General features: G+C 48.0%; 6 protein-coding genes across 6 annotated transcripts; 4 read left to right on the forward strand and 2 right to left on the reverse strand.

The window, feature by feature from the left end:
• Window positions 1–882: 882 nt before the first annotated feature.
• pho-5_0 (Repressible high-affinity phosphate permease) lies at window positions 883–2,817 on the forward strand (the record flags this gene model as incomplete). The annotated part of the gene is made up of 4 exons (XM_031152775.1): window positions 883–1,092; window positions 1,144–1,434; window positions 1,479–2,650; window positions 2,715–2,817. The coding sequence occupies 4 exons, from the start codon at window positions 883–885 to the stop codon at window positions 2,815–2,817; spliced, it is 1,776 nt and encodes a 591-aa protein (XP_031002480.1).
• Window positions 2,818–4,802: 1,985 nt separating this feature from the next.
• Window positions 4,803–5,840, forward strand: rglC_1 (putative rhamnogalacturonate lyase C; the record flags this gene model as incomplete). Its single annotated transcript, XM_031152776.1, has 1 exon — window positions 4,803–5,840. One exon carries the CDS (start codon window positions 4,803–4,805, stop codon window positions 5,838–5,840), a length of 1,038 nt encoding a protein of 345 aa, XP_031002481.1.
• A 682-nt stretch (window positions 5,841–6,522) lies between these two features.
• On the forward strand, window positions 6,523–7,782 carry LHYA1_G007852 (Uncharacterized protein; the record flags this gene model as incomplete). Its single annotated transcript, XM_031152777.1, has 1 exon — window positions 6,523–7,782. The coding sequence occupies one exon, from the start codon at window positions 6,523–6,525 to the stop codon at window positions 7,780–7,782; it is 1,260 nt and encodes a 419-aa protein (XP_031002478.1).
• Window positions 7,783–8,049: 267 nt separating this feature from the next.
• Window positions 8,050–9,411, reverse strand: COG5 (Conserved oligomeric Golgi complex subunit; the record flags this gene model as incomplete). Its single annotated transcript, XM_031152778.1, has 1 exon — window positions 8,050–9,411. The coding sequence occupies one exon, from the start codon at window positions 9,409–9,411 to the stop codon at window positions 8,050–8,052; it is 1,362 nt and encodes a 453-aa protein (XP_031002479.1).
• Window positions 9,412–10,021: 610 nt separating this feature from the next.
• LHYA1_G007854 (Uncharacterized protein) lies at window positions 10,022–11,661 on the forward strand (the record flags this gene model as incomplete). The annotated part of the gene is made up of 2 exons (XM_031152779.1): window positions 10,022–10,718; window positions 10,757–11,661. The coding sequence occupies 2 exons, from the start codon at window positions 10,022–10,024 to the stop codon at window positions 11,659–11,661; spliced, it is 1,602 nt and encodes a 533-aa protein (XP_031002484.1).
• Window positions 11,662–14,019: 2,358 nt separating this feature from the next.
• On the reverse strand, window positions 14,020–15,934 carry LHYA1_G007855 (putative amino-acid permease; the record flags this gene model as incomplete). Its single annotated transcript, XM_031152780.1, has 5 exons — window positions 14,020–14,122; window positions 14,168–14,569; window positions 14,623–15,514; window positions 15,569–15,743; window positions 15,794–15,934. 5 exons carry the CDS (start codon window positions 15,932–15,934, stop codon window positions 14,020–14,022), a joined length of 1,713 nt encoding a protein of 570 aa, XP_031002485.1.
• Between the last annotated feature and the right edge of the window lie 1,164 nt (window positions 15,935–17,098).

Here is a 17,098-nt window from a genome sequence, read left to right on the forward strand (position 1 = left end):
GTTATATTTAATTGACTGGTCCACTGGTCTTTACCTAATGGGCATAAAGTTAGATTATTCCCAGGAAACAGAGCCTATAAAAGTCCCTTTTTCGGGGACATCCCACGGTCCATTACCCCGAGAAGCGGGTTGGCGTGCCACCCCTGCGGAATTCGAGATGCCAGTCATGTAAGTAAATATTGGCCCTGTCGAGATTCGGATCGTGCCTGGATAGAGAGCTTTGATTGGCTGCATCACAAGCTTTTTCCGTGTTTTTAAGTGAGTCTTGGAACGCCTCAAGCCTAGAAACTAACATACGCCTTTCGTTCTTAGTTTCATATCCACTTCTATCAACTACCTCCCTCTACTCCGTATGATTCCAGATTCTCTGCCCATCAAACCGCATTTCGTACGATCAAATGCACACGCGTCTAAAGTCGTCACGCTATTTGGCTATTAACTTGCATTTTGGTGGATTTAATAGGGCATATTAACATCAACGGCCCAAGAAGTGCCTATCATCCGAGACCCTTAGGTGCATCTTTAATCTTCCCGTCTCGGTATCACCAAGGGTGCTTCTCGCCAAGTCTTCCGCTCGTCCAATTGTCGTCGTGGCTGGTTGGAGCTTCCTATTATTCAACTTCAGCCGTCCCTAAGTGCAGTCCCACGCCCGGACGCGCTCCGAGAGAAAATATCGCATCCTTGCCCCTCGCCGCAGCTTAGCTTCTAGCGTTCCATTACAGATTGTCCTGCATCCATCCTCGAGGCAATATAAGTCCTGCTGCGGCCCCCTCGATTCTTGCTCCTGGATCTTCACTCTAGTCCAGCCTATGACAACATATCGTCGTCGAGAAGTCAACTAATCTTTGTTTTTTCATTTGTTGTTGAGACAAGCTCAATACAATGGCTACTGTCACTGCCACTGCCATTGCCAACAAGACCTCTGGAGGCAACAACGCCTTCCACAACTTCAACAATGACTTCGCCCACATCCAAGATCCCAATGAGCGACGAAGACTTGCTCTGGCCGAGGTCGACAAGGCTCCTTTTGGATGGTACCATGTTCGTGCTTGCGTAGTCGCTGGTATAGGTTTCTTCACTGATTCCTACGATGTAAGCTATAATTCACAACTAGATATTAGAGTCTTATCTCACTTTGATTAGATATTTGCCATTAACTTGGTTACCGCTATGTTGGGTGTCGTGTTCTTCAACAACAAGAAGTCCAAGGGGACCATTCCTACAAACTCAGATACCGCCATCAAGGTCGCTACATCTGGTGGAACTGTTCTCGGTCAATTGGGATTCGGATATCTTGCCGATGTTGTGGGTCGCAAGCGCATGTACGGACTCGAGTTGATCATTATTATCTTTGCGACTCTCGCTCAAGCTCTCTCATCCCCATCGCCAGCTATCTCGATTACGGGTCTCATTATTTTCTGGCGTGTGATTATGGTAAAGTCAATCCACCGAGCTGAAGAACACTGCTAATTGAACAGGGTATCGGAATTGGAGGTGACTACCCATTGTCCTCCGTCATTACCTCTGAGTTTGCTACCACCAAATGGAGAGGAGCCATGATGAATGCAGTGTTCGCCATGCAGGGTATTGGTCAATTCACCGCCGCAATCATTGCCTTGATTGTCACTTCTGGCTTCAAGGAGTCCCTTGAGACAGGTAAGAAGATCGGAAAGGTTGGAGCAGCCACCAACTGCACTGGTGTCTGCCAACTGGCTGTCGACAAGATGTGGCGTGTTATTGTCGGGTTCGGTGCTGTTCCCGGCTGTATCGCTCTCTACTACCGTCTCACCATCCCAGAAACCCCTCGTTACACTTTCGATGTCGCACGCGACGTTGAGAAAGCAGGAGAAGATGTCCAGGCATACATAAAGGGCAAATCTGAAGGCCATCCAGATGAGATCCGCCGTGTTACCACCATTGCTCAATCATCCCAGGCTCTCGAGATCCCTAAGGCATCATTCAAGGATTTCATTCACCACTACGGTCAATGGAAGAACGGAAAGATTCTCCTCGGTACAGCTGGTTCATGGTTCTTCCTCGATGTTGCCTACTATGGCCTCGGCCTTAACAACTCCATTATCCTCACTGCTATCGGATGGTCTGGTGGTAGCAACATGTACGAGGTATTCTACAAGAACGCTGTTGGTAACTTGATCCTCGTCTGCGCTGGTGCTATTCCAGGTTATTGGGTTTCAGTCGCTACCATCGATACTCTCGGCCGCAAACCAATCCAAATAATGGGTTTCGTTCTCCTGACCATTCTTTTCATCGTGATCGGATTTGCCTACAACCATCTTTCCGGACATGCCCTTCTCGCCCTTTACGTCCTCGCACAATTCTTCTTCAACTTCGGACCCAACTCCACAACATTTGTTGTCCCTGGCGAGTGCTTCCCAACTCGATACCGTTCGACTTCTCATGGTTTCTCCGCTGCCTCTGGAAAAGTCGGTGCCATCATCGCTCAGTGTGTGTTTGGTCCTCTCCGAACCCGTGGCGCCGCACCTGGTGCTACCGGCAAAGCTGCCTCTCCTTGGTTGGACCACGTCATGCAGATCTTCGCTCTCTTCATGTTGTGTGGTGTGTTTACCTCGTTCTTAATACCGGAGACCAAGCGCAAGACTCTTGAGGAATTGGCTGGTGAAGTTCCAGGGTAAGATTTGATTTCCCCCTTCCTCGTCGTTCAAATAAAAACAAGCCTAACTTTTCGCTCGCAGAACACCCAACTACGACCCAGTCAATGGTGGTCCGCGTAAGAACTCCCGCGGCGGGTCAGAAGAAGTCCCTGAAATTAACGCTGGTCCCGAGAAGATCGTTTGAGATCATTCAGCGCTTGGTCTTTTCATACACAAATAATCAATATTACATAAAACGGACCAACTTTGGTTGCTGGGAGGACGGATTGCTGCTAGATACCTCTTTTCTTTGTATGTAAACCATGATTTTGGGTCATAAGATAGATGATGGGTGTAATGAGATATGGGTATCAATATATCATTGGTCAACATACTGCTTGCCTCTATTCGTCGTTCAGTGATGATTCCTGACCAAATGGTGGCTGATTTCGCGCCGAAAAGGAAGATAGAGTCAAAACACACACTTTGTTCCCATATGAACTGATGTTGCAGTAGCAAAGTTTGAGGTCCTTAATGCTTCCTGTATAAAAAGATAAATACACTCTTGTGTTTCTTCTATCGTATTCTGTCAAAATAAAGCATAGTGCACCACGGTCCACAAAATCTTCTACTAAAAGCAAAGCTTCGAAACCATGTAAGAGAACTTTATTAATGAACACAACTTTGGTTGCAATGGGGATACCGAGAGTGCCAAGAGATTTGCTGCAAAGTTAACAACTAAGAGGGGAGCCGAGCGGCGGCTGCAAACGGAAATCCACTGTGTACTGGTTTTGATTCATTGTTTTTTCTTCATTTTATGGGAAGGAAAGGACGTGGATATATGGAGGAGTTTTGCAGGTTTAGCATGTTAAGGTTAGATGGAATGTGAATTGTGGCCTTGAGGTCGTATTTTAGGGGGTGGAAGGATGAATGGATGAACGGATTATATGGGTATAAAGATGTCTTCTGCTTGTGCAATATTTTACTCCAATGCAGATAGGAAAACATATTACTTTTTCTTCTTCATGTAGGTTTTTACAAGGAAGATGGACTTTAGATCTTGAATATGAGTTCTAATGACCAGTGAGTGTCAGTTTCGGATTCTTATTCTTGCATAGGGCTTAGTGGTCATTTGTTCGAGCGTTTGTTCACTTACTAGTCGACTTGCTGTCAAGTCCAGATTCACCTTCGTTTGATTTCGCTGCTTGATAAGATTATATTTCGAATTAGGTGTCATGGTTAAAATTAGAATGAACCCATTCCAACATAATGTGCGAGGCTTGGGTACAGGTTTGACAAGGCAGACAGGCTCACAATAGTATGAGCCTCCAAGGTCGCAGATCATGCTTGGGGTGTAAGAAAGCCGCCTTGCGAGAAATATATAAGATTCTACGGAGTGGATCGAAGAGCGCGTATGGTGTTTGGGTATAAAAGCCTCTTGTTTACACATACTACTAGATCTACAATACCATGATCATATATCAAAGATGCTCACCTGAAGGATTCCTGTTCGAAGATTTGATTTATTCTGTATTACACAAAGTGGACTTCTCACCTTTAAGAAATAAGACATATGTAGTTTCGGGACATTCATTGTCATATACATGGTTCCGGAACTCGCAAGCGCTATACTGTCGTGTATCATTTTTCAATTCACGTTTAGCAAATCTCTATCTTCTTTTGCCTTTCAAAAGTCATCAGATCTAAAAGCCAGCAAAATCAGCTTCTCATATTACTTGTTCATGAATTATCTACTTATCTTACCTCGCAGCTTTTCTAGCTGACAACGAAATTATATCCATCGCTCTCATCGTTTCTTAGTCCATGGAGGAGTTGCATCACTTCCATAGCAACTAATGCATGGTCCCTACCATTTTTAGTTTCAACCAAATCATCAAATGCGAGGGGTTTAGTAGCCTACTTTTCTCTCAGTCAATATCTTTGAAAATCACTTTTCGTAAACCGCAAGTCACGTGGACGACCACCTATTGATTTAGCGAGAGAGAATAGGGGTCCTGGGCCCCAAATTAGATTAGTAGGACTTCAGTGAGTCACAAGGAAGTTATTTCATAGCTTAGATTATAGTTTAATCCCGACTCGCACAAACCTCTAGCTTCTTCATCATCTCAACGATCACCACCAAAAAACATGAAGTAATACATCATAATAAAAAGCCGCCTCAAATCCAAAATGACCAGCATCAGAAGACCACAAAAGGCGCCGAAGGGTCTAGTTTTCAATTCAAGTCCACTAAAACGAAATTTTGACGACAGCTCTACCCTTAATCAAGGACCTAAAGTGAAACGACACTGCGAAATCTCACCGCCGCCACAATTCAGCGTCAAGGCCCGTATTCTCATTTTATCAGACACACACGGCGCGGAAGCTCTCCCGGAAAAAATAACCGAACCCGTAGATCTCGTTCTTCACTGTGGCGATCTATCACAGGGCGGAGAATTGGATTCCTATCGCAAAACTATTGCTCTACTGTCATCCATCAGAGCCCCTTTGAAACTTGTTATCCCAGGAAACCATGACCTCAGCTTAGACGAAAAATACTGGTTTGCAAACTGCAAGCCAGAAGGCGCTCATATTCCTTCCGAAGCGAGGGCGATATGGAATGGGAAGGAGACAGCCGGTATCAAACTCCTGGAGACGGGAACTCATGAGCTTGTACTGGAGAACGGGGGAGTGCTGAGAATATACGCAAGTTCTGCTACTCCCATCCCAATGCGGGGTGCAGATTGGGCGTTCGGATATGAGACTGATCAGGATATATATAATCCCGTTGGAACGGGAATTTCATACGGGGTGAATGCCTCGACAGCAAGGACTGAAATCCCAGATGATACGAAAGTAGACATTATGATGACGCATGGACCTGCAAAATACCAGTTGGACAAGACGAGAAATGGGGACAGCGTTGGATGTCCACATCTATTCCGGGCGCTGAGGAGGATAAGGCCGAGAGTTCATGCGTTTGGACACGTGCATGATAGCTGTGGTGTATCCCGCATCTTGTGGGAAGAAGAAAGGGAGCCTTTGCCTGCAGATGACGACGGGATTGATGATGGGGTCAAGGGAGAGAAAGGGGTGCAAGTGAGAGATGCTAATGGTGTGCAGCTGATTGAAATTGTGGAGAGGAATGAGGGGATGGAAACACTGCTTGTCAATACTGCGCTTATGGGTGACGATGGAAAGCTGGAAAAGGGTGCCGTGGGTACTTGAAATGGATCTTCCTTTGACGGAATGAAGTGCCATATTGTATTAACCAGTTGCCAGTCGCAACGATCTGAATATATCGAAGTCTGAGTGGTGCGTTGGGACTAAAGAATTATACCCATCCATCATATTAAAACCAGGACATCTCGAAATACCTAATATATTCCAACCTGGATGTTAAACTGTTGGAAATTCATATAAGCCAACTTCAATCTTGATATTACCTACCTCAGTAAGTAATGTATGACAATCACGTGATGAAAGTACTCGAACTTCATTTTAGCTATAGCTTACATGGATCACCTGCGGTAATAAGAATCTACAAAGAGAAGTATCGATTTTACCAAGCAGTCAGAATGGAAGTCATTACTCATCCAATATGCAGCTCGCTACTTTAGGCCCGAATAAGGAATTGCACGTGCCTTCGGACTGTTAGATAAAACCCGCTTTTGAACTCCTTACCTCCCTTCTCTGCATTTGTGAAGCTTTCGGGGCTATAGAACTCTCCGCCCAACGGGACATAAGGCATAAGCTTCATTGATCCGTCTTTGAGTCATGGCGTTGCATCCATGATATAAATACTAATAAGGCAGAGCCCGCTGCCACAATGACGGCACCAAGGTGTATCAGAAGAGGCACTTCAAGACCATCCAGGCACTTCAAGACTATTCAGTAACCATCACCGCCAATGTCAAGCCCCAACATCCTCATCTCAGGTTCCGGAATCGCAGGCAGTGTCTTCGCATTCTGGCTTCTCCGTGCCTACCCAGACGCCACCATCACCATAGTAGAACGCGACCCCTCACTCCGCCTGACAGGTGCCAGCGTCGATATACGCAGCACAGCCGTAGATATCATTAAATGGATGGGCGCCGAACAGGAGATCCGCACCCAGAGCACAAAGGAAGAGGGCGTGCAACTCGTAGACGCGCAGGGCAGGGCCGCGGCAACGCTGCGAGCGAGCGGTCGGTCAGACGTCCAGAGCATCACATCGGAATTCGAGATCTACCGCGGCGCGCTCGCGAAGATTTTCATGGACCCGATCGAAACACGAGTAAAACTCATCTTTGATGAATCGGTTGATAGTTTCGAGCAGCGTGATGACGGCGTCGTGGTCACGTTTGCAAGGAGTAAGGAGGTGAAAACGTACGATTTCCTCGTGGCGGCTGATGGTTTTGGCTCGAGGATCCGCGGTATGATGCTGGATAGCAAACCGCAGGAGCAAGTCTACGACGAGGGCGTTCATATAGCGTACTTCACCATCAAGAGCGACATGCTCCAGGGCAGCCGTCTGGCGAAATGGTATAACGCGACGGGTGGACGCGTGGTTTTCCTGCGTCCTGATAACGATCCTGATGGGCGCACGAGAGGCAATCTCATGAACGTGACGACGAGTGCAGATGTCGAGACGAAGGAGAGACTCAACAGAGCTTTTCGCGAGGGCAACGATAGCTACATGACGCTTATGGAAGAGATGTTCGGCGACGCGGGCTGGGTGGCTCCCGAGGTGTTGCGTGACATGCGCGAGAGCGATGACTTCTACTGCTCGCTGTTCGGGCAGATCAGAGCACCCAAGTTACAAAGTGGCCGCGTGGTCCTGCTGGGCGATGCCGGCTATGCGACGCCTGGTTTCGGCACCAGTTTGGCCATCATTGGCGGCTACGTGCTTGCTGGGGAGCTGTTGAATCATCCTGGCGATGTCACATCGGCTTTGCAGCGGTATGAAGGGCTCATGGCGCCGTTCGTAAAGGAGTCGCAGGGTGGGGATAAGGCGATGCAGTATTTCAACCCGCAGACGCAGACGGGTATTAGGATCAGAAATGCGCTTTTGGGTTTCGTGACGGGGATGAGGCTGGATAGATTGGCGATGGCTGGAGCTTCAATGCTAGGGTTTGGCGAGACGAAACTATCGATGCCTGATTATCAATGGCCGGCAGAGCGAAAGTGATGATCTTGCTTTCCCAGAGAAGTGGTATAGGTTTCTCCCCTCTTGTATAATATCTCCTGGTCTTAGTAGCCTTTAATATAACGCCCCTTTTGTATGACTCCCTTCCCATATTCAAAATAAGAAGAGCAGGTTTACTATTTCAAGAACCCTTCCTACCACTGCGGGGAACACTATTCAGAAGCGGGGTAGAATTCAGGGGTAATTTGGAGACACTGAAAAACGCATCAGACGTGAGAGGTCCAAGTAGTTGTATTTCCATATTTTGAATCATCTCCCCAAGCTACCCACAACACTCCCAACCATAACCGCAACCTCCCTCTCCCAGTTCCCTTCTATACCCCTCCTTTCCTTCTCCGCCAATCCACTCGGCGCCTGACTCCCCCTAACCACACACTCCCTAATCGCATCCCTAACCCCATTCCGATTACTCTTCAACGTCCGCGCGCTAACACCACCTCTATTCATAATCTCCATAACCTTCGTGCTCAACCCCCCTGCTAACGTTCTCCAGAAATAACTCGCTAGTGACCCGGTCTCCAGACTCGTTAACAAGGGTTGTAGGAAGTTGGGTGGCGGAGGAAGAGATGGAAGAAGGGGATGCGTTGGTGGGACGGTGGTAGATAGAAGGGAGGATAAGGCGAGGATGTTTTGGCAGCGCGCAGAGATCTCGAGGAGTGTGCGGTCGAGGGTGGGGAGCGTGGCTAGGGCGCGGGAGAGGGATGCGAGCGAGGAGGTGAGAGCTGTGCGGAGGTAATCTTGCAACGATTGTACCAGTAATTCCGGCTCCCATTTCTCCAGTTTCTTACTACTCGTCATGGAGGCATCGGGGACAGGGGATAAGAGGTAGAGGGAGAGTAGCGCGGACGTGGTGCGCGATTTGGTGTCGGCTGTTTGGGCGTATGTTGTTGTGTTTGTGCCGGTTGAGAGATTGCTCATGGAGAACTCCCGGATGATTTGTTGGGATTTCGAGAGCACTACTCGTTCGGCGGGGGTTATGGTTGTGTTTTGTAATGTCCGTATTACTTCCACCCGTTCCATGCCATGTCCTTCTTCTCCTGGTCCATTCTTGTAAAATAGTTCGCGTAGACTGAGTAATGTATTCGAGCATCTTACTAGGGCTCTGTGATCCTCCTTTTGCCCTTGTGTCTTGACTGGGTTTCCTGTCCCTGCTACTTCAGCAAGCTGAATCTCCAATTGTCGTCCTAGTTGCAGACATCGTCCTACTGACCGCCCCAATCGCACCGTTTCCCATAATCTTGAGGCCACAGCCTTCACCTCCTCAGCTGTCTCGTACCGCACCAGAACCTCCTTCTCCAGTCTCTTATATCCATCATTCAAGCTCGCCACCTGCGAGTCTATCTCTTGTACTATTCGCGCGCTCGATGCTGTTTGTTCTTGTGTATGTGTGAGGAGAGGAAGTGCGCTTTTGGTGGTGAGGGTGTCAATATGGGTATTTATCTCCTGGGCGTCGAAGAGTACTCTTGAAAGGGGTGTCAAGAGGTCGAGTGGAGTGTCGGTGGGGTTGTTGGTAGTGAGGACTAGGGAGTTTGCGAATGCCGAGGGGGAGAAGGAGGGGGAGAGGAAGGTTTCGTAGTCTATGTAAGACGTATCCTCTTCTTCCGTGGTCATGGTGGTGGGCTGAGACGGTGTTCAGGTCTTGCCATTGAGCATCAATGGGTTAAACCTAGAGAGGATGCTTGATCTCGGATATGGACGGTTCTTGAAGCTGTTGTTTTGGACCCTTGAGGTGTTGCTTTCTTCAGAGAGGCTGCGCGCATGGATCACTTACCGGTCTGTTGTTCTTATCGGGTGTGGCTGGAATGGCATGCATGGGCATGGCTATGATTTCCTTTGCATTGGATTCGTACAGGTAGAGGGATTTTAGAAATATTATTTCCTTATAATATCAGATCCAGAGTTTATTTATCCCTCGTCATCTGAATTGATACTTATTACCAAGTATGGCTGGCTTTCAAGTAAATAAGAATAAATAAGAGATATAAAGTTATTTCTGCCCCCCCGGAGCTTGCGGGATGGCTTACAGTATCGAAAATTTAGCGGCGGCTCATCTATTTATACAAGCCGCATGTTGGAGCTCTTCCCCACACTTACTCCACGTACAACATCTCCCTCTCCCATGAAATCTTCTAGAAAAGCAAGAGCGCAACATTCTGGTCCGGGTATGCATCAGTAGGGGCAGCTCCGTCTGTGGTTCCATCTCTCCGCTACCTCCGTCAACATGGGCCTCATCAACGTCCGCGATCTTCTCGCATTCCCCCAGGGCGACAACACCACCGATACCCTCATTGGAGGCATCCATTGGAACCTCACGACTTTGAAGCATTGGAACTACACCTACTACTCGAATGGCACGTTTTCAAATGGCTCCCTATGCTTCCTCCTTTTCGAACCCTACACTCCGCACCTCCTCCAGAACGGCACATTTCTCAATAGCACATCATGCTATTCCCCAATCGAACCGTTGCAGATACGATCAAAAGTCGGGCTGGGATTTGCATGTATATTTGCCCTGAGCCTTATGTTTACATTCATCAATCTGAGGAAACATGGGAGGCTGTTTCTACCAACAGAAAAACGGTTCCGGGCAGTCGGAAGAAGATGGCAGTGGTATTGGATGCTGGTAGTCGCAGCTTTTGCGATTATAAGTAGTATCACGGGTGTGGATGTGGATCGATACTATCTACCGGAATTGCCAATCGTCTTATCGAACTTCTTCTGGTTTCTGATGTTGCCGACTACAATGTGTATTGTATGGGAGAGCGTGCGGCATTGGGGTAGCTGGCAGGAAAGACAAATGATTGATCCGAATCCCTTTTTACTTAGGCAAGACGACCGGCGAAGTAAAGTAGAGTTCTTTTTGCCGTTGGTGTTCTACTTTTGTGCTTGGCTGGTATATTCCCCGAGATTGTCCAAGGGTGAGACTGACCTCGATAATAGAATTTCTTCATGATAGTTCCACGGCCTTGGTCTGCTATTGAACGACAACGAGATCCCGATCAAGCGCGGCTACAAGCAGAACCTGTTGCTACTGATGCCCGATTCAAAGTCGCGGCATTTCTCCTCTTTGGTGGCTGGCTCACCACGGTCTTCTCCCTCCACCACTCCATCAAACATTACAAACCCCGGAATCGCGGAGTATTCAACCGAATGTTCGGAATTGTCAGATACATACCTATCAAGTTTCTCTTCACACTTCCACTCTCTCTGTTAATGATTGGATACGAAGCCGCATGTGCATTCGACTTCTCCGTATCCCCACTCAACTATAACACGAACCTCGCCATAATGTTCGGCCTAGGCTGGGCACCCATAGCCCTCATCTTTGTGGTCTATGAAATAGCAGGTTATTTCGATCCCAACGAAGACCGTGAGCTCCTCCGACAACGTCGTGTCCGCGGTATCGAAGCAGACCAGGAAATCGGTATCACGAAGAAGCCACACTGGTGGTCACGACTGCACGGCGAAAACCGCGCTCTTAATATCCACGACCGAATTGCGCGAAATGTGTCAGAGATAGGGGGTGGGAGAGCAACGACGAAGAATCTAGAGCGGGGTATTGAAATGGGTAATATGCCAGCAAGCAAGAAGAACGACGATCATAGACCACCTGAAAATATCGAGTCTATCCGTGCAACTGCCAACTTGCTATTTCCCAATTCAACAAACGAGGAGACTCAAGAGCGGTTTACTGATGCACCGCTGACTGGGAGAGGACGCACTCCTGGATCTAGTGCGCGACCAGTCTCCAGTACGAGAAACGAGACGAGAACAGGGTCTAGTGACCGCAGTAATAGCTCGAATAGTAGTGTTACTCTTGGTGCGCAACCGCAACAGATTCGGTCTATGCTGGATGTTTAGCGGGATTGTAGTATAAAATTGGGTCGGGCATTGAAAAGGAGGGATGGCAAATGGCGTTTCGGTACTGTTGAACAGGGAGGTTCCTCGGAATGTGATATAATTAACGTCGTTATGACCTAGTATGGTTGGGGAGCATTTGGATGGGGGTGCTTCTGAATGGGGATACTCCATATAATAGTTTTAGGCTATTGATACAAAGTATCCGCCGCTTTCATCTAAGCTAAGTGTCTAGGTAAGCCGACGGGCCTTTCACAGCCTGCCCGCTTACCAGGCCATATCGTTCACGCAAAGCTGAGTACAAGTAATCAATCACCTAATAAAGTAAACTTTACTAAGAAAAGCTATGGGGGACCCGGCCCCTGAAAGTTGTATGCTTTCTCGGTAAGTGCTTGGCATACATTACTGAGAAAGGGGGTGCGTTTCCCAACTAAGTGCTTGATGAGATGTCCGACGAATTGTACAAACACCTGTTGACAACAGAACGACTGGAAGGCCAATTTCAGTGACTAATAATTCGTAAACTTTTGGTATTATTTTATTCTTAGTATTATCTATCATTTGCCATCACGCAAGTAGCCTGCCTCTACGCTAATAATTCGTGTGCATGCCCTGGCTTATCCCTTTCTTTTACAACCCCTCCTTCAGCAGCCTCTATAATCTCGCGACCGCCAGCCTCTACCGGTAACATCGGCACGCTTTCCGTTGCCGCTAACTCTGATTTCCCAATTCCGAACCCAAAATTAAGACTAAATTGAGAGGCGGTAGAAGCTGCTACATTGGCGCGCTTCCGTCTAACGAAGAGCCAGCCAGCCACAATGGCAAACAACGCGAGCAGTATAACGCCCACTGCTATGCCTGCCTTTGCGCCACTCGAAAGAGAGGACTTTGAAGGTTGTGGAGCGGCGCTTTGAGTGGGCGTCGACGAGGATGAAGAGCCTGGAATGCTGCTCGTAGGTGTGGCTGGTTGAAAATCCGTCGATTGCCATCGTATCGAGACGCCGTATGCATTCAGCCCGACTTCTAATACCGTAGGCGCCCTGATCGTCGAGCCAGATGTAACCGTGATGACATCCACTGTTGTTTCTCCCCTGAGGTTCGAGGTGCACGGGTCCGTGACGTGGAGCTGCGAGGCCCAGGAATCGGCACTTACGTTTGCTTTGACATATGGGCCGCCAGTGGCGGTGGGGCTGCGGAGAGTTAACTGTGCTCCTTTGGAACTGCTTCGAGGTTGTAGTGTAGTGTAGTGTAGTGCAGTCTTCTTACCAGCATAAGCCTTGCGTTTCTGTCACTGGGCCGACGATGTTGAGACTCGTTGATGCTACAACGTAGCCGCTTGGACAAAGGCCCGGGGAGTACCACTATGCAGTGGAGTCCCAGCCAGGAGGATAGCAAGATGGTGCGTTGCCGGTCTGTGGAGGGCCCATGGCCACAAAGTCGTGAAGCTCGGTTGTCACAGAGGAACCCTCACCGAATGAGTAGAGCAGAGTGCTGTAATAAAGGTCTGTGAAGCATGATGGCTCTGGTGTAAAGGTTGTCGTCAGTGCTGGTATTGTCGAGGCTGTCTGGGCGATGGTTGAGGAAGTCATATTTGAGCCGCTACAAGTGCTTGCGGTGAAGTTACGGAGGGACGCAGTTGCAGTCTGAGAGTTTGAAATCACATCGCTCGCACCTTATCAAGTGCTAAACCCCCCTGTATTACAGCGCCGCAAAGGCACAGGCTTTCAGGGGTTGCCAATGGCTGTTGTTAACAAATGCGGCGACCCCCACCCAGCAGAGCCCCAAAACGGACTAATTCGGATTCTGAAAGGCTTCCTGGGCCCTGGCATCCTGCCTATCTTTTCTGCAAGCATCGCCATTTTAATCTTTTATTGAAGATTCGAGACGCAAAGGAAGATAAATGTATGTTATTAGTTGAGAGAACGTGCTACGTATGTAAGGCTCCAATGTTTACTACCATTCTACAATTCGTATTTGAAGAACTGTGAAAAACAAGCAAGACAGAGGCTCGAGAGGTTGTTGGGCATGCGTCAGGGGCTAAGCGAGTGGGATCCTTTAATACTACCTTAGATACAGCTGGCTAATAGACCGATTTGTCGAAAGAAATTGGAGGCTGAGCCATGCACACTAGTGCCCATCTGGTATACACCTAACGGTTATATAAATATCTTGTAAAATATGCTGGTCGAGAGCGCGCCAATTAAAACACAAGTACGAGTAGCTTGTTTGCTACTTACTCATGATCTGCTTGTATGACCTTAATACTGTGAGATGTCTAGACAGACAATACCGATTCCTTGAATTTTCTCGCGCAAGTCTCGAGCCTTGCTTCTCATAATACCCATATGAATTCCCACGTATTCAAGAAGACACATTGTCTTCCTCCACCCCCTCCTCACCTGCACTTCCTTCTTCATTGTTGACTTGAATAAGTAACTCTTTTGTCCTAGGACCAGTATACGTCCTACAATCTTTAGTATGCTCCTCTTTGAATGGATGGGACACCTACCTCCTCGCACCAGCAAACCACCATCCCAAACTGAACACAGCAATGAAAGCCGCCACGGCGGACGCATAGTTCATATTCAACGCCGTAATTGGTCTAATTGTGGGGAACAGTAGAACAATGCTAATGAAAAACACCCAAGTGCATGTAATGGCATTAATGGGCTTCTGCCACAAACCAAGTTGATACGGACCGGGGACGAATTGAATACGGTTGGCGTAGATATTGCGTGCTAATATCACGAGCGCGTACGAAAAGTCAAGGGCCGGCGCAGTGATGTTGAAGATGGCGACTATAGTTAATGTGGATCCGATGCCAATGAGTGTCATGCAGCTACAAAAGCCGACGCAAAGCCAGACTGCGTTGACAGGAGTCCTGGTATGTTGATTGATTTTGGAAAAGAAGCTATGATAGTCAAGTTAGGCAATATTATAAACACAGCGAACAGGAGTAAATACCGGGAAAACGGAATGGCTCCATCGCGGGCAAAGGCATAGGTCATCCGGGTCATAGCCATCATAGCAGAGGCGCCAGTAAAGGCCTGGACGAGTATCACGAAGAACCACATCGCTGTGCCACCCTTCCTGCCGCCCGCGTTCAAGAAGATCTGCGCAGCGGGAAGTCCAGTCGGACTTTTCACCACGGCATCTAGATCGTCGATACAGAAGCAAAACGTGATTGTCATGAGCCACCCGACAATGCCCGTAATAGTGACAGACCATCTGATTGCTCTCGGGCCTCGAGTGGCTGCATCATGGGTTTCCTCCGACATGTGAGTTGTGCTGTCGTAGTCGGTCATGACCCATGCCACGGAGAGGAAGCTGAGGAGAAATGAGAAGCCGGTTCCCCAACCAGAACCATCGATAAAATGCCCAAAGACCCATTTCGCGTTCTGTTTGTCGGGGGTGAGAGCGAGAAGTGCGATACAGATGGCAAGTGAACCGAGAATATTGATGGGTCCGAACCAGAGCTCGATTTCATGCAGCTTTTTGGTTGTCAGGGAGCAAATCACTCCAAAGAAGACCAAAAATACTATAGTTAAGAGGACGATTTGTAGCGGGGTTCTGATTGAGGTTAGCAATGTGATGAGAAGTTGAATAGATAGTGAGATCTTGTACGGTGTATAAGCGTATGCTCCCATCACGCTGTCGTATTTTGAGTTCATGCTTGCCCCAGCGAAAATCATTTGGCTTATAGTGTAAGAGACACTAGCAACTCCAGCTCCTTGTCCTAAAAGATTAAGCCATCCAATAACCCAGGCCCACAACGCTGCATGCTCAGGAGGGACGACGCTTTTGGTCACAAAGTACATGCCACCAGCAGTTGGGTAAGCGGAAACGAGTTCGGAAACTGTGAAGCTTGAATATCAGACTTGTCTCGCTTTTGAAAATGTGGCTTATATACCTGACGCTGATGTAAATGAAGCCATTATTGACCCAATGAACCATGCCCATACAGCAGCTGCCGGGCCACCGAGGCTGAGGGGAGTCCCGTACGTAGCAGGAACGGATCCTAAAACACCAAGCACGGAGACAGCGTATGATAGAATGGACCATTGGTTGAAATGCCGGCTCATATCCTACAACTGCGTCAATATGAAGATGCAGGAACTGCACTAGAGATTCAAACCTGATTATAGCCAATCTGAGCGAGCAATCGCTCATCGTCATCTTGAATTGTGGCCATCTCATGAAACTGATGACTTTTTCCTCCTGTAGCTGAGCTCGTGGAGGTTGTCGCAACAGGACTTTTCTCATCTTGAGACGCCATTGTAAGTATCAATCAGAGTACTGCACTTTGGAAGAAGTGAAAAAAGAGCTCCCGCAAGCGCTTTCAAGAATGAGGAGAAATAAGAATTGGGGAAGTTACACAACGATAACGAATTCGACGTGCTCGATGCTCAAGCTCGAATCGGATCAACTCCCCGCCCACCGGGTTGTAGCACTCTCTCGACAGAGACAGTTTTTCGGTGAACTCGGCTTCCACCCAGGGTGGTACCAAGTTCCGATACGGATCTTAGATGCTAGTTCGAAGTATATAGGGACGACTATAGGTCCTCAAAGTGATGTGAGAGGTGCCAATCCAAAGGGTTCGAGCCGATGCAGTTGATCACACCATACTTGTTCTAGGGTAAATACAATATTAGAGATTTGGTATCAACAAAGGAGATATGAACCGACATATAGGAATAACCGCGCTTGGCTAAAGAGTCGAGAAAATTGAGACTTGTGTCGGGAGCCGGCCGGGACGGCGCGGGATGTAATATTGTAATATTCGGTCTGAACCGAAGCACACCTGTAGCCGACACGAACAAGGGGGAAATCGCAATGCAAGACCGTGGAATTTCACGATACAGACCGAATATTGGGTAGTAATGAGTACATCTCGTGAAGCTACATGGGTGTCGTCAAACTAAATTAAAAAAAGTACAGAATTGCGATCAACGGCACGGTGCACAAAGCGGGCCAAGCTTTTCACCCACACCACATCCATATTCCCGTCAAACATGCACTTCGCCCAAAGTGCATGTGCTATGTGTATGTTCAACACCAATAATAAAATGTTATGAATCTCAACGACTTGGAAGATATTAGTTGTTCCTCGACTTTGAAGCTCTCAACATCGTAGGCGGAAACGCTCGATAAGATACGCCACAAGAAAAGAATGGAAGAGTAAGGTAGGTAGGTGTGAGCGGGAAACCGTTGATTAGTGTACCAGCAGCTTGGGCTGGGTGTTAGACGTGCAGCCACAGTTTCTGCGCACATTTGGAACGGCCGTTGATTCGTAGGAAGACGCCGGATGGATCAAAATGGAAGGTGTTACCGCTTCCCAATGTGCCCTAGAAGCTTTTCCCTGCCATTGGACGACATGTTCCGCCGTGGGGAGGTTGCATTACGATAGAAATATTGATTTGGGTCGATTGGAAATTTAATC

This window comes from Lachnellula hyalina (genome assembly GCF_007821495.1).
Source record: "Lachnellula hyalina strain CBS 185.66 chromosome Unknown contig00166, whole genome shotgun sequence".
NCBI classification, from domain to species: domain Eukaryota; kingdom Fungi; phylum Ascomycota; class Leotiomycetes; order Helotiales; family Lachnaceae; genus Lachnellula; species Lachnellula hyalina.